The sequence below is a fragment of the Chiroxiphia lanceolata genome, chromosome 1 (assembly GCF_009829145.1).
Source record: "Chiroxiphia lanceolata isolate bChiLan1 chromosome 1, bChiLan1.pri, whole genome shotgun sequence".
NCBI lineage: Eukaryota > Metazoa > Chordata > Aves > Passeriformes > Pipridae > Chiroxiphia > Chiroxiphia lanceolata.
This window is the reverse complement of record NC_045637.1, coordinates 86,472,735-86,500,043: the sequence shown is the minus strand read 5'-3', so window position 1 is coordinate 86,500,043 and position 27,309 is coordinate 86,472,735. Positions and strand designations below refer to the sequence as shown.

General features: G+C 35.2%; 1 protein-coding gene across 3 annotated transcripts in view; it reads right to left on the bottom strand.

Annotated features, from left to right (window-relative positions):
* Positions 1–27,309, bottom strand: part of EXOC2 (exocyst complex component 2) — a 125,595-nt gene that overhangs the window by 14,433 nt on the left and 83,853 nt on the right. For all 3 annotated transcript variants that reach the window (XM_032689453.1, XM_032689461.1, XM_032689469.1), the window contains 2 exons: positions 25,946–26,062; positions 23,043–23,184 (listed from right to left, as the gene is read on the bottom strand). In XM_032689453.1, coding sequence (XP_032545344.1) covers positions 23,043–23,184; positions 25,946–26,062 — 259 coding nt within the window. The remainder of the gene's footprint in view (positions 1–23,042; positions 23,185–25,945; positions 26,063–27,309) is intronic.

Here is a 27,309-nt window from a genome sequence, read left to right as displayed (position 1 = left end):
CCCAATAAGGCATCTCACTCAAACCCTGCTATGCTGGGGAGCCACAAAGGAAATACAGAGAGCGGCCTGCTATGTCAGAGAGGGCACGCGTGTCTCCTGCAGAGAGGCAGCCAACAGACTGAGCTGGGAAGAAGTGTTATAAAGGAGGTGAGTGAAAAGCTGGAATGGAAAAAGACCGAAGTGGGTGGGTTGTGTAAGAGGGTGATGTGGTTCTGAGGAAGAATGCTCATTTCCCACCCATCCCACCTAAAATCCTAAGGTAGCGTGCCTCTTCTCATGCATTCATGCAACTTGGCTCAGGATAGGAGCTGCTAATTCTGTCTGCTGCTGTGAGAACCTAAATTAAACAATGTTTGACTGTGTTAAAAGTTGCCTGTCAACTATGTCTGGGGAAACCTTCCACAACATACTTCTTAAAGAGTTAGTCACTAAGTTGCTGTAACCAAGGCCCGTCAACTTCTGAAAGCATGAAATACTAATGTCAGCAACATTAGCTCCAGTGGTTGAACACCACTGCCTGGTGGTGCACAGCTAAGATGAAATGGGTACTTATGTTTTCTAACTGAAGAGTTCAGAATGAATGAGCTCAGACTAAATGGAATTGAGATAGAACCTATGGTGAAAACAAAGTGAGAGCAGGTTAGTATTGCATATTGCTAGCCTATCCCAGCTGTAGGATAAAATTATTAACTTAAACGTCAGTGAAAGGGCATAAGCAGACATATTTTATCTTCCATCCTTGTACTGCACACAAGGACTACCCAGTAGTACTAATTGGGTGTTCCTGACTTTTCATAGCAGATTCAGTCACACCATGATTGTACGATCAGGGGGCTCATCACCAGCACGCATATTTCCTCAGTTTCTTAAACAGGTTTTGCGATTTAAGAGCAGATAATTCAGCACAAATTGTGCAAAGCTAAGCAGCTTAGAGACAGTCCATGTGTATGAAACTGTAGCTGCCTTAGTTGCAGCATGTACTAACCTGAAAGACCTTGTCTTGGTAAGCAAAACAAACCAAAGATGGAAAGAAGATGTAAGTGCACTCCAAAAATGCCAGTTAATGGAACCAGACAGGGAAAGAATGGAGCACTGTCTAAGCCAAAGAACAGCATAGCACAAGAAAGAATGGAAGGTATAAATGAACTGACCATCAGTAAATTTAGACTGGAAATTGTAGGTCACTGTGTAACAGGTTTGTTCTAACTATGCTATGAAATATGTGGTTTTGTGACAACCATTGCTGCAGAGAGTCAGTTTTCTACCATGGATAGAACATAAGTAAAAAGGGTATTTCACCCCAGCCCTTCTTATTGTCTTATTGTGAAGGATTTTAATTTTTGGATGTGGAGACAAAGCCAAACATATCTGAGTGTCAGGACCTGCAGGCATAGTTAATAACTGTACTATATTTTGAAAAATTACAATTAAAAAATATCCAATTTCTGATTTATATCACTGCACTGTTTGTGGTAGGCTTTGTTGAAGCAAAGTATTACTCTTCTGGAGTATAATTCACTGGAAATACAAGCAGCGGCATCCAACTGTGAATTTGTTGTGAAATTCATTTCAAAATGAAAAAATTCTGTCTAGAATAGAATTTTTGTGCATCTTTCTCTACAACTGTTCAGCAGCCCACGCAACTACAGTTTTTGGGACTCCATGCTGCCAGTCCTATTATATGGCACTGAAAGCTAATGCACCATATAACTGTAGGTTGCAACTATTAGGCTAATCAAGTGAAACATAACATTCTTAAGTCTAAAATACCTCTTATTTAGCATATTGAAGCACAAATACAATGCCTTTCCATAGCTTCTGACAGAAATGTGTTAAAGAAAGTCTTAACGAGCCCATGCAATTTCTCTGAGGAAAATGTTGTTATTCTGTTATAGCATAAATGCGTTCCACTCCCACTCTATTTTGCATACCAAAGACTGACTTGCTGGAATTCTAGCTGTCACTAACAAAGCCCCAGTACTGCTCTAAAGAAAAATGGATAGGAAGACTTAAGACATAAAAATGAAGGACAATTTCAGCCATCGACTATCACAATGGCTGATAGAAGCTTTAAAATAACATCTTCCAATTTTGGACCCTCCACTGTACTTTTTACTGGAGAAACACCTAACTAAATTGTCCAATTATCTCCAGTTTACATCACCTATTAATTTTATTTTTTTTTTTTTTTACAACTGAAATGTGTCAGATAGTCTACATTTACATGCAATTTTAGCGACAGTGTAAAGTTGTAGCAGGGATGACTGTTGTGAACTATGGGAAAAGCAGAAGGGAAAAAAGATTTGTGGTTCTGAGGAGTAACAGAAACCAAGCTTTTAGCTTGCCAAAACAGGAGTCATTCAGGAGATCTTCAGATAGTGTAGTACTACCAGTTGTCCCACTTGTAGTTCTCAGAGATATGTTTCCCCCAAGTACTTATATGACAGTGTTATACTATGAAACTTCCAAAGTGACTGAATAAGCATGCAAGAGCAGGAACTCCAATCCCACATGTGCAATTCTAAAACACAGACAGGCTACAAAAAGTTGCATGCACAAATAGAGCAAAGGCTGCACACACAGTAAAACTGAACTCATCGGGCTGCTTTTTCTGTGCCATTAGCTAACACAGGTCTTCAAATGTTCCCAGTCCTTCTACAGTAACTTGATAGAGAGATGATATGAAATTCAAACATTTTTAAGCCTTCTGCAGACACAAGAGTTCAAAGAATGAGCTGAAGTTCAGCTAGGACAACTGAAACACACAGGAAATTTCAACCCAGGCAGCCCTGGCTTGATGCACTTTAACTCTTGTGAGACTGGAACCTCATTTGAGACATACAACTGGAAAGGTAACCTTGCTGCTGTCTCTCACTGACCAAGTCCTTCAGCTTACATGCTGTGCAAAAGGGAGGAGGGGAAGACAAATGCACATAACTGTTTAGAAAAAGCAGGTGATGCCAGCAGGTACCTCTGCTTACCGGTAGTAAGCCAGAAATGAGGATGAGAGGCTATGAAGGGTCAAAGGAAAAAAGTTCTGAGGCAAATTCAGTCAAATAAAAATCAGATAAGAATATTAAAAGCTACTGCTCTTGTCTGGAGGAGCGAAAAGCCATCCACAAGAAGTTTTACAGTTTGACAGCCGTCACTCAATTTTTCTTTTTCAATAAAGCAAAGAAGACTGAATGGTTCTTAATATATTGACGAAGCTACCAGTCCTGTTTCAAGACTGAGTTGACTGACTTATTAGAAACCTAATCTCTGAGGGACTGAAACAGAAATTAATGTTGAGTAGGCACAGAGCCACCAATTTAGGGAACAACAGAGAGCATTCTGGCCTCTGTAGGGGGTCAGTGCTTAACTGGGCAAGCAACTGCTGCTGGTGGTACCAATGTTCCTCAGTCGTTCTGAAAAGAGAGTACTAAATTTGTTGGCCTTGAGGCTTCAACATGACTTGGTAGAACTAGGAAAACTGATGCCTGGGAGTCTGAAATTTTGAATTTTAAAACGCATCCAATTGCATGAGATATTTTTTACAATTTATTGTTCTGTTTGGTGGGTTATGCCAGTAACAGTCAACCAGTCTGAAACATCCTTTTTTCCTGATTATTTTTTAATAAAAACTTCTCTGAAAAAAATAATAACAAACAGGACTTGGTGATCCAAAGATATTAATATTTTTCATACCCAGCTGCAGAATACTGATACTTGCCTGCTACCGGACATTTCATTTGCTACATTAATAGTAAATTTAGAGGAGGGCAAATGGAAAAAAAGTATTTCATCTGCTCTTTTCCAAAGAAGGCACTGTTTTTTAATTTTTTTTTATATATATTCTTTACAGTTACATTACACCCTATTGTAAGATTTAACTGAATCAATACTGGAAATGCTAATCTCCAAGCTTCAGATATATCACACCAAACATTACAGCAAGTTACATACAAAGTGTTCTGAACTGTGTCAGTTAAGTTCCTGCAGCTCTTCTGTAAGTTTTTAATCTGCTATATGAAACTGCTGGAAAAAAAAAGCTGCACATAACTACTGCAAGTCGTTAATCAGTGCTGTGTAGTGCACATTAAAAAAGAAACTAATGAATGGTATCCACAAAGCCATGTAACTCCTTTAAACAGTCTGATTTTAACTGTTAAGTTTCCTCTAGGTTCTGGCTGCACTGCAGCTGCAATAGCAGTATTTAATACCTGATTTAACTACAAGTATCCCAGCACAATTTCCAGTGTGGTCAAAACATTTTTTTTCCTCCTTAAGGTCACAATATTTTTTTCCTCCTTGCAAATCCAGTTACCAAAGCAGTACTACAGCCTTGCAGGATACCTTGTGGGATGGTAGATGACTATTTGTATGTTTGCAGCTCTTGAAAAGGCAGACTGTGCTCTAAGACACACCAAGTGAGCACTGTCCTGCCCTGTGCAGTCTACTCAGGAATTTCAAGCTTAGATGGATGCCTCCTGACAAACGAAGCTGCCCAACACACACCACAGAATTTCACTTTTCAATCTTACCTAAATGATAACTTCAGTCTAAAATCAAGTAATCTCTTTCTGAAAACTAAAAATATAAACAGGTAAGGCAGAATGGGTAGGAGGGGGAAGAAGTACTACAGAGTAAAACACTGTCTGAGGTCACATCAGGTCATCAGAGCAGTCAGCACTGTCTCCACGCAGAAGCTACTAGAAGAATTGAAAAAAACATTATCTGTACAGACACATCTTGGTACAAAAATTTTAATTTAAGAAATCTACCGAATAGCTCTAGGCTTCCTGTACTTACAGGTGACTGCCTGACACCTCCAATGCATGGCCAAGCTCTACCAACTACCTTATCCCAAGAAATGAACTAGAGGTAGCACAGACTAAAAGTGAAAATTCAAATGAACACCATAATATTTTTATTTTTAGGATGCAGCATTCCAAATAAACATGACATATAATGTTCTTCACATACAAAACATTTCAGAGACTTGGCTACCAAACTGTGAACTATGTACAGCAGAAACCAGTTTCAATTATGTTGATATTGTGAAGCTATTTTAAATAAACTTATTACTTGACTTTTTCAAAGCACTTAACTTGGATTTGAAAAAAAATATACAATTTGGATTTAGAATTAAGCATCCAGGATGATATGAAAAAGAGTGATGCCTGCTAACCATGAGGACCAACAGGATGCCTGAGGCTACATTAAATGTATTTGAATAAAGGTGTTGGTCCCCAAAACTATTCAGAAATTTAACATTTATAATCAGGGAAAGTTTAATGTGACTGGCAGTCTGTTTAATTTTGTATGTTTCCAGAACAACGAACTGTATTTGCCTCATTAGAAAATGCCTTAAATCATTTAATGTTTCTGGAAAATTATTTTAAAAGCTAGCTACTATTTGCAATTACTATAGTAAAAACAGTACCTAATTTAGAAAAGTAGTCTTTTAATTGCCAAGAAGCCTATAACTTTCAAGACAGTCCTCTAACTGTGGAACAGACAGAAACCTAACTTGTTTGCAGACATGAGCCTTTCATGAACTACAGCACTAGTACATGGGTATGTCATGCTATTTTACTGAAGTGTCCCCACCCACACAGTGATATCATCTAACATGACACCCCGTAGATGTTAAAAAAATTATATAAAAAAAAGTAGAGATGTGATTTGGAATTTCCCCATGGACATAACAAAGCAGCTCACCTCTACTCTTTACAACAGCACACAGGTTTCTCCCTTCAAAGACAGTTGATAGGAAATCAGCTTCAGATAACAGCACTACCAGTGGCCTGTTTTCTAAATTAAGGCAGCTAGACAAGCCTGTTTGTTTCTTCCTAATTACTAAAAATGTATTTGTTGCCATGCTTTGTTGTTTGCCCTGGATAAAACCATTTTTAGAAAACTGTTTGTAGGATGCTAAAAGTAGAACCCTTATATCTGGCAGTAGCTCTAAAAATAGAGGAGCTCCACCAGGTAATAACCTTCACCACCACTTAAGCGACTTTATTTATTTATTATATTCCCTCCTCATTTTGACTCACAAATAATTTTGAAATAGATTTAAAAAAAGCTAATAATGAGTAGCTGTCAAAAAGCAAATAAGAAGTGCAAATAATGGCTTTCATTTACTTATTGATTCTGTTTTACCCAAGGAAATATAGACACCACCTTTGAGAAAATTAAATGGCCACTATCATGTTCAGCAAATTCCTTCCTTCAAAGTAAGATTTATGCAATCTGTTTAATAACGCTATTTTTACAACAATCATACATGATTATATTACATATTTTTAAAAATATGTGCATGGTATATTAACAAATAAATACAGTGCCGTGTGCAAGAAAAGGGAAAGTTGGAGGAAAGTAATTATTTAAAACCAGTCTAGAATAAAAGACACAATTACAGCATTCACAGATTGTTAGGGATCCATGTGATACACCTGAGCCAGCTTAAATGTCATACAACTGCTCCATCGTTATTAAAGTGGAAAAACCCACTTAAAAATAGGGACTCCAGAACCTCATTTGAATTTAACCAAGAATGTAAAATTTCTCACTTGGCCACTTCCTGCTATTGCTGGAAACATTCCTCCTTTAAACAGATATGGATTTCAAGGTACTGTACTTAATGTTGTTTTGAAAGTACATTAAGAAGAAAATGTGAACGTGTAGGCAAACTGGAAACTCTCTGGAGAGATTACCCACTTATTTAACCACATTTCCTGTTTTTTAACCCATTTGTCCTAAGTCAGTCCTTAGACTACAGATAAAAATAGATATAAGTGTGCTATAAATAGTTCATTAGCAGGTCTTTCTCGGTAAAACTGAAAATGTTTTGATAAATCTATTGTTCTTACTAGCTCCATACTAATTAAACTGTGAATCAGATTAATGTTTTCTTGAAATTCTTATCTGCATAGCTCACAGTAATTATAAATATACAGTGCCTTAGGAATCCGAGAAGTCGTCCCAGGAACTAATAGTAACCTAAAAAATACCTATCAATAATTGAAATTTAACAAACTTACTGGCAATCAGTGTGGGAAAGTGCTTTTACAAAGCACAGTTCTGAAACAAGGCAGGACAGAGGCTGATTGTTGAGAATCAGAACCTTCCTAAATATTTTGAGATCTGAAGGTCAGAGCACTACATCTTTGAATTAGTTGCCTTGCATTTATTTTCAGCCATGACACTATGTTGATCTAACACAGTGAATGTCATTTGAAGAACCTGACATTAGTAGCCTCAAAACTACCTTCTAAAAATATCAAAAATGAAGGCTTTCAAGCCTTAAGTTTTTGAGCTATTTTAATTCAAGCAATAGAAATTATGTCATAATGTTCTAAGAACCTGAAAGTTCCTGTATTTCAGCTGCCTTGGAGAAGGCTTTAAAGACTGCCAATACTGTGATTAATACCTTTGTCTATGCACGAACTTCAATATACAAGAGGAAAATAACAAGAGAATAATACTGATTCTGTGCCTTTTTGCATAGGTCAAACTCAGATATCTTTAAAATAGGAGCTGCTGAGGCTGTTCTGAACTTTCTGCTACTCCATTCAAACCACAGAATGATCTGATGGACAGTTGAACAGGTCTATGCAATATTGCTGCTTTCTGTTCCTTAACACACACATTAAACCCCACTGCTTCCGGGATAGAATACAATTTGCTTTATTATTAAGAAGAAAAGGAGCAAAATCTGTAATGGCAAAAGACTACAACAGGAAATGTGAAGCTCAACAGTGCTTCACTTGGGAAGGAGAGACGTTTGCTAGCATCAAATACTTAAAAGAGGTGCAGGCAGCTGAAGGTCAGTCTGATATGTACACATGTTCTTGGTTCGGGGGGTTGTTAAGAGATGGATTTACTTTCATTTCTTCTATTAAACACAGTAACAAAGCATAAAGGGCATTTTACCAATCCAGCGTTTGTACGTGCTCTTCGATGTAACAAACCATCCTTCCTGACATGAGAGCAAAGGATGCTGCATACCATCCTTAGAACTGAACCATAAAGACTCTCAAATTACTCATATTATTACAGAATCAGTCAAATTTCAACCCATTAATTTGGTAACAAGAAAGGTAAATTATGAAAGAAAAACAAACATAAGAACCTGAAAACCATTTAACCCAAAATCCCTAATACATTAACATAAAAAAAAGTACATACTTCAGAGCTTACAGCCACTTCATCTAAGCATGCAGAGTTATCAGCTCACCCAAATCATCAATTGTAAACAAATGCATCAATGACCCTTAACTGAGCCCAGTATTTGAGATACAGGACCCACAGAAACTTGTCTTTTTATTGTTGTCATTTAAGTACTAACAACATTGTCTGCCAGAGTTACAGCCATTACACAGTATTCTACATGCAGTTGGCCCACTGATGTGTGCTTGTAACCCATAAACTCAGCTTGGTGACAGAACAAGAATACAAACACTTCCCAGCCAACAGTGTATTGCCCTACAGATTTAGTATCACTTAAAAGTATCCTACCATTTCTACTTCAGCCTTGGTTGAATTAAAGTGGCTGTAAGTTTGACTCAAGGGGAAACCCAAGCGCATAAATTAATTACAACTATCAGATATTGAAGTAGGTGGTTTGAGATAGATGAAAAAAAAACTGCATAAGAAAAGCCATTCAACCCAACATAACATCCAAACCAAACCCATTTTTCTTCCTGAGTGGAAAAAAATAGGTTCTGAAGAAAGAAATTTATGCGTGAGACTCTTCGATGTAACAAACCCTCCTTCCTGACATGAAAATTAATACATCTAAGGATGACTCAGTATTACCCAAACTTTTTCTACCACCAATCCATTAGCTGTAGGATGCTGCTTCGTTTCCCACAAGAAAAATTTTTAACAAATTCCCTCCCTCTGCCTCCTTAATTTTCAGCACATAATAGTCACAGCATTATGTACTTAAGTTCTATTATCATTAGATTTCCACTACAAGAATAATTTTAATGCTGAAGGATTTTCTTTTGGAAAAGCAGAAACTGTTAATAGTCAACATGTAAGACGATGAAAACAGGGCTCATGTCCCTCGTATGACCAGGTTCTCACCAATTTTAGCAGTTTGTAATACAATATATCCTTCGGTATGTATCCAGGAAATGTGGCAGAGGGGGAACTTAACAGCTCTTTTCTGGGCACAGAACATTCTTAAGTTCTTAAAGTCTGCGAGCAAGAGAAACACGAAGGCAAGACACAATATTGCATGTAAGAGGAAACAGACTACTTAGTGTAATATACTTACTTTATATAAATATTTGATGAATATTGGACATATTTTCAAAAAGCCACATGCATCAAAAGTTTTCGCATTAAATGAGACTATGCTGACCAAGAAACTGCTCTGCTGTTTAAAAGCTCTCAATTTTTTTTTTTCAATTTTTTGAGAAAAATTGAGAAACTGTGCAACAGACCAGCTGGTGAGTGGTGGACAACTGAAGAGCATCATCATCTTATAAAACTAGTACCTACATTCTTCTGAAGCCTGGCACTCATCTTGTTTCCAGTACTGTAACCTGTTTGTTATTTATTTCCAAATTCTTCACCAGTGAGACTCTTAAGAAAAAAGAAACCAGTTGTAACCCTTGACAACTTTGACATAGACTTCCAAAAGCCTGAGTGTGATAACTCATCATATTTGGTTGTCCTTGCCACTCCCAGACACCTCTCTCATTTTACAGAAGTGTGGTCACATGTCCAGTGGTGTCAGTGGAGATCAAAGTCAGCAACACAGACTAACTGTCAGATTCCCCCCAGATATCCCCATACAAGAGGATTTATGTAATGGTAAGAAATGTCAGTTTAAAAAGGTGTGTTTCAGAGATAAAAGAGCGTAGCTATATGCATCATAAAGATACAGGATGACCGATTCGATGGGAAAAGCAAGTAACTTTTTTAATTGTAAGGTATACTAAAAATCAACATCTCTATCAAAACTGAGAACAGCTGAATCCAAAAATCTCAAGAAGTATTTCCTTTCATTAACACAAACCAAGCATGGTCTGCAAGAATATTAATTTATTTCTTTCAAACACATCATTTTTAAGGCACCCTGAAGGTGTCCTTTCAGGATTTTATAAAACCTAAAATTATTAAAACCTTTCAAAACACAGACTCACTCAGGAAACTGTATGTTCTTCTCATAATTCCTGAAGTCACTGGTACTGTAATAATAGCCTGTCAAATGCAAAATGACAGCAATTTCATACACGAAGAATGGGCTTAGAGATATACTATGTTTATGAATTTACTTTGGTTGTCACTCAAATATTATTATTATAAGAAAAGAGAAAACTAAAGTCAACCTATCCAAAAGAGACTAATTTCACAAATAAAGTACTTGGAACACTACAGACAATAATAATTTTAGTGTCCAGTTTTGGTCTGTGTCTCTCTAACCTTCAAGCTATGGGAAAAATCTCAGTCACCAATGAAACCCATCATGCACTTATTACAGTGACTTAAGACAGATATATTTGGGTAAGTAAAAGGCAAACATGACAAGAGGAAGTAGAGTATGGACCTTTTAAATTTTTTTTTTTTAAGTAAGAAAATTCAAAAGTAGTTCTTTGAGCAAAAAGATTACGAGCACCATTAAAATACACAATTTTCATGGGTTTTACAGTATAGTTTTGTTGGTAGCATTAATGGTTTAGAGTTGCTATTTCTACTGGCTTATATGAATATAGAATGACAAAGAGCATGCAGCACATGCATAATATAAAAAGCCCAATACTTTTGGAACCTGATTCTACAAAGATCTGCGAATGTTTCTAACTTGAAAAAATGCAAGTAGTCACCATGCTGAAAGAAACAACAGAACTGGTTCTTAATATTTTTACACGTTTTCCTGAAAGAAACAACAGAACTGGTTCTTAATATTTTTACATGTTTTCTTCCAAATTGCTCTGTGTACCATTTGTGTATATGGGATTTTTATTTGTCCTTAGTAATTAAATTCAGCAAATTGGCAACCAAATCAAAGCCAGGGTATTAACTTACAAGCAAATGCTAACAAGTAGCAGTATTTTGTAGGTACAGTGGAACTATCGAGTCATGGGAAAAAGCTGACCAGAGAAAGGGACCTTGGTTACAGATCCAGCGGATTCTTTGGAAGACATAGTAGGAGGTTGTGCTCTGCTTCATTTCACCAAATTCTCAAATTTAAATTATACAGTAAAATCTAGTTATTGTTTATATTTTTCTTCTGTAGACTTGGCAACTTGGAATGACCTTGAAGAGGCAGTCATCATTTTGACTTTCAGACAGTCCTTATTTCTACGTATGTACGTATCTAAAACCGCAACATCTACTGCAGTTAAATGCATGTAGATTAGCATATCAAGAGCATACCTTAAACTTATGGAAAAAAATGCCATAAATTCAATTTCATCTATAATTTTATTTATCTGTTTAAATACCCAGTGAGTTGGAACCAGGTAACTGCACCTTTTAGACATGTTACTGCAGTACATAAGAAAACAACCCAAAAATCCAACATAAAAACCACCCAACCAAAACCCAACAACCAAAGCACAACAACACCCCCCCCACATCTTACTGTCTTTTACTCTCCTAGAAAAAAATGAGAGAAAATTTTTGCAAGACACATACAGTATTCAGTGAGACCACATGATAATTCTATTTGAGTGAAGGTGAGAACTTGCACTGACTTCCAGAGCTACTGTTTCATCATTTTTCACTTCCAAGCTTCACTCAATCCCTACAGGATTTTGAAAAGGGCATGGATTTAAAATCAAGAATGTCTTTGTATGACCTGAACAATAGATCCTTAAAAACTGTTTAGCCCAAAATCAACATTTGGAAGCTATCTTGACTCAGGAGTGACCCACAATAACTAGAAAGCTTAAGATTTTTCACAGTTCAAAGTAAAGGCTTTTAATAATTTTTAATTACTTCAACTGCCGAACAAGTCCAACACTATAATTTCATCCACACATCAATAAGTTTAAGTGTTTCATTAAATTTAAATTGCTAAAGAAATTTTAAGCTAATGAAATGCTTTTTATTACAATGGATCTGCTGTACTGTTAGAAATTGATTGTATTTTCCCACTTAAAAAGTAAGAGTTCAAGGGCTTGATAACTTGGCTACGGAGAAAATAAGCTCCAGGCTGAATTTTGTATAGAAAGCTGAGGCTTTTTGCTACACTAAAATTTTTAACCTAAACAGTACCCCCCCCCCCCCCCCCCCGGTGTCTGTCCAGTGTTACTGAAGTACTAAGGAAACAGCTATTTTCCCACTCAGCTAGTAGGATTCCCCTAGTTGGTCCTGTGGCAAGGTACATCTTGAAGACTGCATTTTCACTGGTGTTTTTAAAATGTTAAAAATGACAGCATACATTCAGGGTTAAGAAAATAAATAGTTTTTACTACTCCTCTTTCATCTTGAAATCAGTATTGTTTTATGCTTGACCATAAACCTCTTACACAACACTTTAAACCACAATCAAGAATGTGAACTGACCAGTGGGTTCAATAAGGGCATCGAGGCTTTTGGATCTCCCTTGCTGAGTTGTCTGGGGCAAACTCCAGATGTTTTAAGATGATTCTTTGCATCTGCACAGGAAGCACTACAATGCTCTATTTTGTATGGCCCTTGAAGTATCTCCACCACAAGACATTAAGAGCCTTTTTAAGGTGAGAACGCTCACTGTTATGGATTGTTTCCAACCAATACCTATATGCTCAAGGTTAATAAGACAAAACCATTCTCTAAGCACAACAGTGTGAATTATAGGAAACATACAGGCAGCTCCATGCACAGAAAAGTCTGGTAATTTTGATAGAGGTGAGTTTGTTCAGACCAGTAGCATAATTTTAATTTGGGACTGCCCATCTAAATATCACACACAAATCTCTGATCCTTTATAATTTGAGCTAGAGGATTATAATTTAGCTACATTAAACAGCAGCAGACAAACATCTACTACAGATCAACCTTAAAGGAGAGCCACATTCACCTATGAATAGGTAACAACAACACAATAAAGTTTCCAAAATATTAATTATGACCTGTAAATGCTTCTTGATCTCACAGTGCTCCCATGCACAACTGTCTTCAGAAACTGTGATGACGACCCCAGTATGAGCTAATCAACTCTTGCCCAGTATAAAGTTCCACGGTTTCTACAGCATATCAGTTTGCTTTGAAATCAACTTTTAAAATGGTTGCCTTGCTTTCCATGGGATCTTGTTTGCAGCACTGACAACCCCAAAACAGGAAATGCAATTGTATGCATTAGCCAAAACAGTACTAAAAATGCATTCAAATATAAAATAAAAAAGAGATAACCCTGAAAACACACTTAATCTGTCAGTAGACAAAAGCTGCATAGTAAAAAATTAGTTCCATCAATACAGAAAGCCAAGATCCACTTATTGACAGCCACTCAACAGCAGTGCAAGCAGAATGCCTGTGGAAACTGCCTAAAGATTGCCAAAGGGACTTTAAACCACTTCTGAGTACAAGAAGAGAGCAGTCTCAAGATCTGTTAGCAGATACCACTACTAACTCAATATTCTGAGAGAAATAGAAAAGCATCTACAATTAGCACACCTATGAAAACAAATCTTTGTAAGAGGAGAATAAATGCAAGAAAAAAGGCCTAAGGACTTCGGAACAGACCTGATACAAGTTTGGGACTACAGGTAATTTTACTTTTCATATGACTTAATTTCCCTACTCCACTTGTTTCATTACACCTCAGTTTGTTAAAGATTGTCGCAGAAACTACCTTGAGGATTATCAAGATAGTAAAAATCTTGTTTCTAAGGGTAACAATTGAAGGAGCAGTCTGAAACTAAGCCTACTCAAACACCTCATTTACAACCAAGGTTTTAATTTATTTTGGCTTATAATACAATTAGTAATCAAATAAAAACAAATAGTAGTAATAGTGACTATTGACTCAGTGTTTCAAGCTTTTTGGCCTATGATGTTACCACTGGTCTTCAGTTCTGGCTTTCAAACCCATCTGAACCAATCCCACTGTGTTCTTCCTCTCCTGCACTTCCATCCATTCATTTCTACTCCCTTACCCAAGCTGCAAACCCAACAGGCCAGTGATCCAAAACTCTTTCCTGCATCATTCCATAACATTGGGACACCCAAAATAATGAGTAAACCAGACAGGAAACATTAAGATGCCATTTGTGCCCATCAAATGCAAAGTAAACATGAAAGCATTCACTATGCCAACAAGCACTGGGTATTTGATGACACAACTTATTACTACATATGTTTAATTGAAGGAGTTTGAGGCAGTACAAAATTTGTGTGTATATACCCTCATTCATGCTTGTAATAAGGGGTGTTGTAAGAGGGGAAAAAACAACGCTTACCCTTTCTCCTCTATGCATTATCATTGATTCCAATCCCCAATTGATTTTCTGCTTTGAGTAATACAGAAATCAGATCCTATTATCAAAGGCAGTCATGAAAATACTACATAATGTTAAAAGATCTTAAGTGTTTCTCAATGAGTGTGCTTGAGGAGTTAAAAAAAAATTCAGGTCTCCTTGTAAAAAAACCAAAATCAAACTAAAAAAAAAAAAAGGTTGTTGACATGAACACATGTCTACCCAGATAGACCATGAACTAACACTGCATGAACTAGAAAATGCTGAACTGATGACAAGTATCCCAGGTAAAGAACAAACTGGCCTTTGAAATGCCAAACAAGAGACAATATGACCCAACTTCCTACAACTGGCTAGACAACAGAAGAGACTTCTCAGTTGTCAGACATTGTTGATAAGTAAATCCTCTGAAGTTGCAATAATTATCATCTCCTTTAGGTATTAGAGATGATTAGGTATTAGAAATTAGGTATTTTCTCACCATCAGTTAGAAAATGTACATGAGTAGACAATTCTCAAGTTACAACAAGACTAGGATGCAGTCTGACCAACGAAACACAGCAAGACTTCTTTTCAGAGATACAAGGCTTTTGTAATCATGTTGTTTCCATCCCTTGAGCAATATAAATAGAGTCTGTTTTAGGTCTTGAAACTTTTCAGATTAGAGAGACTCTTTTACCAATCACATTATTTCCCTTTTTAAAATACACACTGCTTTAACAGGCAATTTTCAAATTTGCTGACCGCTTAATTTTGTAGTTTGAGAAGGATGCAGGTTTTCCAACTTTTAATGAAAAAATACTGTAGATAAAATGTTTCTGAAGCTTAACTCATGGAGCTTAATAGTCTTTAGCAAAGCATAGACAGAAATGCCACAAGCTATCACAGGAAGAAGTTTGACGGTTAAAGCCAAAGAGAAGCTGGGAGAGAGATGGATGGCAGTCTGGTAAACAACTACTGGTAGGCTTAATAGCAGAAAATGCTATAAAACAGAACTGTGGGTGAAGGTAGACATGTGCAAAGCAAGAGGAATCATAAGCAATAAAAAAGTTAAGTTGCAGATGAACTCCTACTGCATTCTTGCACATCTGAAGTCTAGAGTCCTCTGAGATCAGCCAACAAAAACTAGAATCAAAATTAGCAGCAGAAAATCTTGTATGCAAGAAGCGTGGAGAAGCTCAAGAAGATATCTAATAAAGTCTACATTCAAGTGCAACTCAATATGTGGCAGGTAGGAACTGGAAAATGCAATGTCTCTCTGGGACGGTTTCTACTGGGATTTCTGTAATAGTCAGAAATTAAAGATAACCTGGTGGCAGAAACTACAGGAAGCTGGAGGGCCAGTTCCTTCTCCTGTTCCCATTTGTTGCAACTTTTTCCAAGGACAGAGATGGTATGATGTCCATTCCATTTCACCAGCTAGAATGATCCTTAAAACTTATAATTAAGACACCAATATACAACAATTCAATGTTTTCAGAAGTGAGAAATGTAATAAAACCTGAATGTCTGAAAGTGAAATCGAAGAAAAATCTGAGGTTAAAATGAAATTACACAAATGAAGGTAGTTTGAAACCTGCAGTGAAATTTTTGCTTATACTTCAAGCAGCAAACTAATTTTTTTACAAAATTAACTGAAAGGCTACTATATGATGGCCCCTCACTTTGAAATTTTTGTATGATTCTACTGTGTGAAGTAAACCAAATGCAAGAACTGCAGTCATGTAACACATGGCTTTTTACTTGCTGATTGAACAGGTCATTTAAGGATGTTGAATTCAGTTCATCCTAACAAAAATATTATTGTTATATAGTTAATATTTCCTTACTAGAATGACAAATTATCAATTTATTAATGTATGTTGCAATTGCAGTTAGCTTGAATGAAAAACAATGTATTTTAACTGGAGTATTTAAAGAATAAGAATACTTCTGGCGTTTTGTAATAAACCCTCCACACTGATAAGTCCTTTACCAAATTCATTTGCCAGTGCGGAACACTGTTTTTCCTTTAACATCATATGCAATATATCATTGTTTTCTTCCTGTTCACACATATGCACATTTATTTTCCTGCACCAAAATACCAGAATTTGGCATAAAAAGACAGACAATTCCTAAACACAGTACATCAATAGTTGGTGGACTGAGTTCCAAATCGTCTACCTCTAGTAAGATAATTTTGAAGCCATCCATTTGAACTGTTAGTAGAAATCTAAAGGGTTACAAAGATTTCAAACAAAACTGTTTTGCACATTTCAGTCAAAAAGTATTTGCCTATGTCTAAAAAAAAAAAAAGAATAAAATGAAAGAGATTTGTACTATATCCAAACGTTTTTAAGATGTAAATGTACTTGTCATCTTTCATGTAAGCAGGGTGCTGGTGCCCCACATTAAACAAAAGAAGAAAAGTTAGGGTTGACAAGTATGTCGCTGCATAACTACAAATTAAATATGCCTTTTAATATTTCATTTTTAACTGTTGAGTACCTTTTCATAAGGCTATTGCCATTAGAAGTTTTTTACTAGATTTTTAAATTAGACAAATAACAGATAAGAGATGTGACAAGTGTAACGAACCTGATTTAGCAGATCTTACGCACTTAATCCTTTATGGTAGTAGCAGCATTTGATACATTTGAAATGTTTCAAACGATGCTCCCTTAACATGCCAAAGATGAAGAAATTCAGATTTAACTCTACTACATTCAGTTCATGCCAAGTATGGAATGCATATCTAAAACCCACAAACGATCAACTTTCAGCTGAAAGTGTGAAATGACCTAAAACTTTCAAAGAAATGTGAAATTTTAAGTACTACAACCTCCCCATATCCGCCAACACTAGCGAAACACAAAACATACATGCTGTATTCTGTGAATGCTGCTGTTAGACTAAACAGCAGCCAGCATTTAAAAGTAAGTTATGAAGAAAGATCACCATATCTGAATTCCTCAGAAAAATAAATGAACATCAACTTTTTGTGTGGTAAACAAATCCACACTTACAGTCTCAAATTTATGTACTAAATATAATAAAACTTGCCCCATTATGAAGAGTAATTTGACATTTGCATGCAAAAGCTCACATAAATAATCCGTATATATATAATATATATAAGACTGAATGCTCACATGCAACTACTTCTGCTTGTATAGCACAAACTTCAATACACAGAAATCTTTTCTATCCATTTTCAGAGTAACACAACCACCTCATTCACTGTCTAAAAGACTGAAGGCTTGCAATTCAGAAAAGATCACAAAGCCTAATTCTGTCACGAGACTAAGATGCAACACACGCATTTTAAAATAGAATTAAAAAACCCACAACAAAACACAACTTACTACCAAAAAAGAGGAGAATGAACAGGAACAAAAAACCCCGACTTGTACACTGAACTATCAGATTGATCAGTATACACAAAAAATAATCTAAACCCATACGTGGCAACTGATTAACACTATTGTTTCCTATTGTTCCTTTCATCTCTTTTAATTTTGTTAATACTGTAGAATAAATTAGAACAACGTTTCAAACAAGAAAAAAGAACCAAACTACATTTCATTGTTGCTGTATGTTAAAACTGAAGTCTTTATTGTAAAGACTCTGAAGTCTACATTGAAATTAAAATGAAAATTTAAATGAGTTATTTATTAACAATAAATTTAATTAAGTTAATAAAACTGCCTTCTAACTCCAGCAGTCACACCTTAGATCAAAATAAAGGGCCAAATGTAAAATTACTTTGTGCATAAGTTCTTTCTGATATTCAGAACTTTCATATTGAAAAGAACATGCATGTTGGAAAATTAAACAATAAAAGTTTTAGCACATAGGCTAAATGAAACTTTGTCCCATGCAAACCATTTATCCTTTTTTATGTTTAAAACTGTAACAAAAAGCATATGTATGAGGAAATCACTGATAATTGCAGGACAATTGCCTACGTGAGCAAGGCATATGCTTCTTCCACACTGACATAGTATGATACTTGAACATCATGTATTTTTCAAAGCTTGTTCAGAAGGAAAGCTTCTTAATTCTAAATTCTCCTTCTGAACTGTTTGTTTAATACGGTTCTCATTCGTCTATTTTCCCCATGAATTTTATGAAGCAAGGAAGTGTTGTCTTCAGTACTTACAGAAAGATGCCTGTAAAGATGCCCATAATAAATAGAGTCCCAAGATTTTTCTGAATATTCTATACCTTACAAGACTTTAGCTAGTCAAACTAACCCTGAATGTTCAAACTGACAGGAGTCAAAGAAGGCATTTTAAAGATAAAGACAAAAATGCTTAAGAGAGGTATTAACATGACATAGCAAACACTGTGGACAGAAACTTGCCTCCACCTTTTTTCCCCTCCTAGTTTATACTTCACTCACTTCTCAAATTTTGTAAAAGCTAAAGGGTAGATTTTTGCCTGTACCAATTCTGCTTAATACAAAACCCAGTCGTATCTCTGAAAGAGCTGACATTTCATGAAGCAAGTCAAATGTACTCATGTGAGAAAAAACTGTTATTATTAAAAGATTGAATTATACATGATAGTGTAGTTTTAGTTTGTACATAATTTTTTACTGATATGGAAAAGAAAGTAAGAAAACAACGAGAATGGAAACCAGAAAATTCTCTTACTGCAGGGGTCTACTTGGCTCAAGAACAGAACTGGCAATAAATACAGGTAATTTCTGTACGGTAAATTTTTATGGATTTGATTCATTTGGCTGATGATGTAGACCTTGACTTTTATAGCCCTGATTCTAAAAAAAGAAACAAAGTTGATAGCACTGGCAAGGCAAAACATTTAGGCTATTGCCTAAATGTTACTCAGTGGACCTGCCTATACATAGCTTGTAGCATTACCTGTAGTGTTACTTTAGCTATATAGTAATGCATACATAACTTCTGTAAGCTGTGCAAAGAAAGTGATCAGTAGTATTAATAGGCTGTTATCCTTAGTGGACAAAAGGCCAAAACTGAGGGAATTTCTTCAATTACACAGCAGCTTCTGGTACACTCACTTACCTAGTATCAGACCTCTCTGTCCTTTTATTTGCAATTCAAGTCTGTCTGTTGTTTGAATAATACCTTGCAATTCGTTTACATTTCTGAATAAAAATGGATTAATTCTATGTAATTTTATTTCTAAATCCTACCCCAAGTTATGTTTTTACCTCGCTCATCCAGTCCATATATTATCCCCATGAACAATTCCATCTACCCAAAAGCATTATCTTCCTAATAGTCCAGATCACGTGTTCTCTGCAGAGAACTCTTCAGAAACAGCTGTAGTCTTGAAGTTCTGGACTGGACTAGCAACATGGGAAACTCAGCATCAGAAAATTCTTAATGTTATTCCTAACCAATTCACAAGTATTTTCATACTCACATTTTCAAAAATGTCCTTTGCAAAAGATAAATCATGGCATCAACATGACCTACTCTGGTCAAATTTTCACTTGCCAGATGGAATGCTTGAAAGTTTCAAACTGCATCAGGGAAATTATTTGCCTTTTACGTAACCTTTTAAATTGATGTCTTTGACCTTTTCTTTCCCTTCAAAAAAAGAGAACTGTTTTTGTCAAAATTTGCCTTTTTGCTTTCAAAAAGGCAAATTTTTGTTTTTGTCAAAATTTGCTTTCAGATTAGTACTATCTGAAAGCTAATACAGAAATAGCACGTAAAAAAAACTTCATGCCAAACTACTATGTCCTGGTAATCACCCAGTAAGAAACATGGAGTAACTTCAGTTATGTAACACTACACATCACTGATAGCACCACTCAGAACACAAGTGATGAGACCTAAATAGTTTGCCTTGCCAGTGCCATCAACATTTTTTACTTTTTTAAAATTAAAGCTACAAAAGTCAAGATCTAAACCGGGTAAATTAATAAAATAAAATCTTTATATTTTGCAGTCATAAGGATTACCAAAAAAGAGACAATAACTTCTAATACACAAATATTTTTTTCTCAAAAAATCAATGTGTCAACCTTTAACAAATCCTTGAGTAAATGGTGTGTTTGACTCAGTGTGATCCACTCCCAGTCATATGTATGCTATTTCAGTTTTAAAAAGTAGGCCTTTTTCATGTTGTATTGAGATCAACTGTAATTTGTTTGCTTGGGGTTTTTCCAAGAGGAAAATAAAAAGATAGCGTGTCTACTGCAGTACTAACTGCATCATTTAGATTATGTATGGGCATATTTTATCAACTAAAACCTTATTGTACAATTTAAAATTGTTTGTGAATACTAGTTTATTGGAAAAAAAAAATCTATTATATGCCTGCTGGGTGATATTTTTTTTTTTTAATTGAATATGGAAAGAAGTCAGATTCTCATATGCTCCACAAAGAGATTTTTTCCCCCCCAGTCCTTTTCAATAATGAAGTTCCTCTACCTCGTCCAAGAGGTTATTTACTAATCACTTACTATATTTATCTTCAGAGTATCAAATATTTCCAGGATCAACGAACAGACAAATGAAGGTACTCAAAGTTACTCTTTGCCCTGGTTTTGGCTGGGGGAGAGTTAATTTTCTTCCCAGTAGCTGGTATATCGCTATATTTAGTATGAGAACAATGTTGATAACACACTGCTTACACTAAGTCAAGGATTTTTCAGCTTATTATGCTGCCCTGTTGGGGTTTCACAAGAATCTGGGAAGGAACACAGCTGGGCAGCTGCCCCTGACTGGCCAAAGGGATATTCCAACTATATGATGCCATATGATGTCATGCTCAGTATATAAACTAGGGGGAAAGCTGGCCTAGGGCTGTTGCTTGGAACAGGCTGCACATTGGTCAGGTGGTGGTGAGTGACTGTTTTTCATTTGCATCACTTGTTTTTTTGCTTGTTTTTTTTTTTTCCTTGGAGTTTATTTATCTTTTTGTTACTTTCCTTATCATTAAAATTTATTATTATTATTTTATTGCAGTTATTAAACTCTTCTTATCTCAACGCACAAGTTTTTTTACTTTTACTCTTCTGATTTTCTCTCCCATCCCCCCAGGGCAGGGGAGGAGTGAGCGAGCAGCTGTGTGGTTCTTAGTTGCTGGATGATGTTAAACCATGACACTTTTTTATACCAATAGTCAACAGGGTACATTTGTCAGAAGTTATTAATAAGACAGGTAGTTCATCAAGATGGCAAAGCACAGAAGTGACTATAATGTTAGTTTTTAATGTGTCTAGCTTGAGGATTAACAAAAAAAAAAAACCCAGACAACTTTTCTACTACTTCAAATTGGCCAACACTGTGATTTGTAATCCTAAAGGAGTCTCTGATATACATCGTCTTCACTTTGATTTTTGCCAAAAAGCTGGAGAGGAAGTATGCAAAAACAACAATAAATAGGACCACAAGCAGGCTAAGACCCACCTCTATTAGAAATTTAATATTACCTTTAAAGAAAAAAATACTACAGAATAATCTTAAAGGCAACGTGAACCTCATAAGTAGATCGCAATGTCCTAGATCAAGAAAGGAGCATATAAAAAGCTGACACGACTTTTTTTGTCTTGGTTAGCTGGTGGGAATCCAAACATGCCAAGCGAAAACATACTTCAAGTATGATGAGAAGTTATGTATTATTCAGATACAAATTTGAATGTGCAAGATGAATATCTCAGTTATTTCTGCTATATGTTGCAGAAATACAAGCACATATATATATACACAGCACAGAATATACAGCACATATTCTGAGCATAAAAGTAGTAATGAGATAGAAGAGACACTTTTCTCTAAAGTAATAAACCCTAAGATCCTTGTGCTTTTAAGCAAACAAGCACTGCAGCTCTTGATTCGCAGGTTACCAGTGTGCTTCTTAGAATTACCTGAGTGTCCAACTTTTAAGCACAGCAGAATTTCTACTAAGCCTGCCACACATAACTCTATCAAAAAATCAAAACAAGAAAGAGCAAATTGATTAAGAGAAGTTCACCTTCAAAATGCCATGTTCTATGTCACTGCAACTAATTTCTATTTGGCATTATCACGCATTCATGTGATAAATGATTTAGATACGACAAATTACATATTCAAAGGACCTAAGTGTGCACAGTGTGCACCACTGTGAAAAAAAGACTCATTTATATTATGCTTCCTTAAAACAGAAGCTCTTAAAGCACCTAGATAATGACTAACATCTCAGTAATTTTAAATACAGTGCCTGCCCTTCGATGGTTTAACATTCTTTGCTGAACTACTATTACAATATGCATTTTCTCATAATTTTTTTAATTTCAGAACTGTAATTACATCTATTACCAAAGTAGTCAGATTCTGTTGGAAAAAAATCCCAAACTACCTCAATGAATTTTATAAGAAAATAGCAAAGATGGCTTTTATAATTTTTTCTATTATATATAAGCAATGAAGCAAAATAATCACAAAAAACAAGTATTAAAGAGATTATCAATAATGAAAGCAGCTTTAATAATTTGCGGGTATTTGAAAAATGCTTGAAGAATTAAGTAAAGTCTGTGAGAAAGAACTTATAATGAAAACTTGTCAAAAGTTAAAAACATAGATTAGAAAAAAGTTTTTAATTGTATAGTATATTTTAGCTCCTATCAATCACTGTTAAAATAATTTCATAGTTTAATAAGCAGATATTTACCTGTTGGAACAAGACAATCTTTCCAATCAAAATATCCTGCATAAATGCCAGGTTCTAATGACCCTACTATTGGATCTGCCTTGAATTCAATGTACATTTCAAACAGTCTTTGATCCAGCTCTTTCAAGGACTCCATACTAACCTAAAAATGAATAAAAAAAAAAAAGATAAAAAAGAAAGAGAAAGAACATAATAAATAGTCATTAACTACAAGAATTAAATCACATGCCCAAAAAATTTCCTCATGGTTTCTTTAATTTTCAGTAAAAAGTAGCAATTACTGACATTTCAATTCATAATTACATATATAAAAGCCTAAGATCTTCTATATTATCTGTCCATCCTACCTAGATTAATTTTTTTTTCAGATTGTACTCAGCAACAGACATTTTTGTGAAAAGTCTAAGTAAGCAGGCAGATTATTTGCTAATTGTCTACTGGCATGATTTCTCCCCCCTGCATGTCAGGAAGTCTTTATCTTGCAAAGTAAACAACTGAATTTTGTCTGTGCTTTAAAATATGCCCATAATAATCTCCATCACGACATATGAAGTCTTTTGTATGATAACTTATATCTATCAATTGTAATTTTTCAATTTCTCACTATCCACTCTGTATTCAAAAAATACGTGATTTATTTAGGAGCCTCTGCCTTCTAAAACTGAACATACGGACTTTCCCTCTCTACTTCAATGCATCTCTGGAGCAGAAGCATAAGCTGCAGCTCACCAGCATCTGCAGAATTTTTCCCTTTAACAGCTCTCTCTGCTTTTTTTTAGTGATACACACAACTTAGCCACACTGAAAGCTAAAGGGATATAAAGCTTGTTCCTTGTAACTGAGCAATTTTAAATATTATACAAGACTTCATATTAAACATAGGTACCCCCTGTAATTATAGCTTCTACAGCAATTCTATGGATGTTAAATGGATGTTAAATGAAAATAAAATGAAATGAAAATTAAGATGAAAATATCATGTGACTTCGACTTAAATGTATTTACCTTTATAAGAAGAGCTTAAGCAATATCAAAGTAAAGCTTTTAAACCAGTTTTCTTTTTCCTCAACAATTAGTGGAAAAAGCACACAGAAATAAAATACATATAAATTATAATTTCCAGAAGTAAAGGGGTTGAAACACAAGGAAGAAGGCAGGTCTCTAGATCAGATTGGGAATTCAGACAAGAAAGAAAAGAGGAATACCAACACCTTATCATTGCTTTTCAGTTGACTAAACTGATGAAAAAAGTTGAGCTAAAGAATCCCCACAGAAAAGTACTTACAAGAGTTATGTAGAAATAAAATATAATTACAGGTGAATACCATAAGTATGTGCCAAGATAGCACGTGCTAAAGCACAGTGTAAAGTTTGGCTGGTTTATATAATTTTGTGCTTGGAACACTAAATAAAAAAGGGAAATAACTATGCAGAATGTAAGGAAATGTTCTTAGCTACCATTTTATAATTTCTGTATTTTCAGAATATTAGATAGTAATGATTTCCCTACTAACAAAGGCAACTTTAAGAAATGCCCAACCAAAGAACAGATAGTCTTATACCAAAAACACACTACAAAATTCACTTTAAATTCCATTTATAAAGCTGACAGAATTTAAAAGTATAGTTTTATTTCAGTCTTCTCAGATAAAAACTAATTCTGTTTAAAAAAAAATTTGTCAATTTTTTATTACATTTCTTTTTATCTAACATTTAAATAAATTTAAAAACATACAGAAGTTTAGGTGACAGAACAAAAACCCGAAACAATCAACCCACTTCTCTAAACATCTGTGAGCTTGTATCCTTTTAAAATTAATGAAGGGCTCAAAAATTTCCCTCTTAAGATGACTATCTAATTATCCAAATCCTCCCAGCTAGCATTACCAATTGATGTGTCCCATATATGCAGTATTGCACTAGTCAGTGCTTTCAAAGGGTTAACGCAGATTTGAAATCAATCTGCCACTTTAACATTCGAATTTGGTAATTTATAAACCTACCAAACTTTTAGTGGCATTACTTTGATGTGGTTGTACAAGGCAGGGTGTTGAATACATACATGACAGATGTCTTAGTTGCTTATAAAGACAACACCAACTGTACTTAGCTCAACTCCCAGCAGCAAAAAATGGCAATATCCAGAGTAATTTTCTATATTGTACTAAACATACAAATCTTAGCAATCCCATTTAAATGCTATTCAAAATTACTTCAGCCATAGAAATTCAAACAACATTCAGGCATAATGGGACTAAGGACGTACTACATAGTAGAACAATCAGTTTGAGTGAAATATTGTACTCTGTACTGGAAAAGATAACATTTTACTTCCCATCAACTAATATTTCTGGAAATAAACTAGCTTTATGGTCCTAAGGATTAAGTCACAACATTTCTCATAAGAAATGATTAATCTTTACAAAAAGGCAGGAAAATGAGACAGCTACTGCCACCCACTTTGACATTTTCGTTCTTTGAAAAAGAAAAAACAACAACCCCCCCCAACACAACAAAAAACCCATGAACTAGTTTATGAACAACAGCTATCAGTAACACATATTGCCAGATGAAATAATTTATCAAGAGTATTTCTGAGATAACAATCTTTTACTCTCTGCATTGAGAGAACACAGTGACATTAAACAGCTTTACTAAGAAATCTGATAAGCTTTGCCATTGAACACACAAGTCCTGAGGAAGAGGTCACATTTTCTATACCGGCTATTTAAGCCTTGTATGAACACATACAGCCATATGCTTGTTGTTGTGTCCCACTGATGCTTAGAGTCCTCCTCATTTGTGGACCTAAGAGTCCTTTTGGCTATTTGATACTTGCATCTACTTTGCACAGAAAGTAAACCAAACAGAAATCCGGTGATTATTCCAGTGCTCTCACTTACTTGAGTTATTTTATCAACACCTTGAAAGCCATGTTTCTCAAAATGTTCAGCTATATTTAGGAAGGTATGACGTTCCAGGTAACGGCAGTTACTGAGTGCAATTAAAAGTCTCTGTTCCTAAAAATTTGTTTTAAGAGAAGTAAAAGTATAATAATTAGAAAAAAGAAATATCAGTATAAGCAATACTGTAAACATATAGAGAGTATTTTATTGGCTCTCTGTGCATGTTAAATATGCTTATAAATAAGGTGGCATTTACAAATACTTTTGTCAATAAACCACTGAGAACTGAGTGAGTATCAGGTATGATGACTGAACATTCACGCTTTTTCTTATAGGATCCGGAGCATTCATTGGAATAGTTGTGACTAATAGAGAATCGCAGTTAAGACTTAACGAAAATTGGGTTTGGACAGCCTTCCAGGAAGCGGTTTCTGGATTTCACTATGTTTCAAGAAACATGGTAACAATTATGACCATCCTAAAATCAACTGAATATCATCTTCACTTTTACACGAAGCTGGCTAAAGCAAGGGAAGCAAAACAGGTACTGAACGAATGCACACCCACTCTAAAATACGAGAAGGTTCAGATGAATAAAATGCAATTTCAGTCCTTTGAAAAAATTCTAGGTGGTTATAACTTCTCTCTGTTCTTCAATGATTTTTTTTGATTACGAGGGAAACAAATACATTCTGGAGTTGAGGTACCACAGTTGCCTTTCCCTGACCTTGATGTGACAAGGTGTAGTTTCCAAAGAACCAAACAAGACAGAACCACTATTTAAACAGATTGGGTATTCCCTCTTCCCTTCTCCTTCTTCCATTGGCAAAACATTTTTCTACTTCAGACAGAAGTTAAAAGTCAACCAACAAAGTATTTTGAAAACAAAATTATTTGACAATGAAGTCATAATAACAGCACTGAGATGATTAAAAATGGTATTTGTTTTCAGACCCAGAACTCCTGAAAGTTCTGTATTTTGGTAATATGATGACTAGTTTTGAGATGTGCAGTTGCCCACTACTTTAAGTTATAATTGGTTAGTATACAGGCTGCTAAAAAAATGAGAATTTAAAAAATACAGTGACCAATCTTACTCTGATCATTCACTTTTTCTGTTTTCATTCCAGAAAGACAGAATATTCTGAGATTTCTATTAAAAAAAATAATGATACCATGGAAGCCAAACATTGCCTGAAATTGTTGATTTCTTCTTTTTTATTTAAATGTTCATACCTATGACATATGGCAGAAAGTCCCAGTCCCAAAAAGTTAGATTTTTACATTAGTTGTCGACAAAGTGTTGCAATAATGATATAAAGAATATCTAAAAATTTTTAATAATTTCTAGATATTCTAAT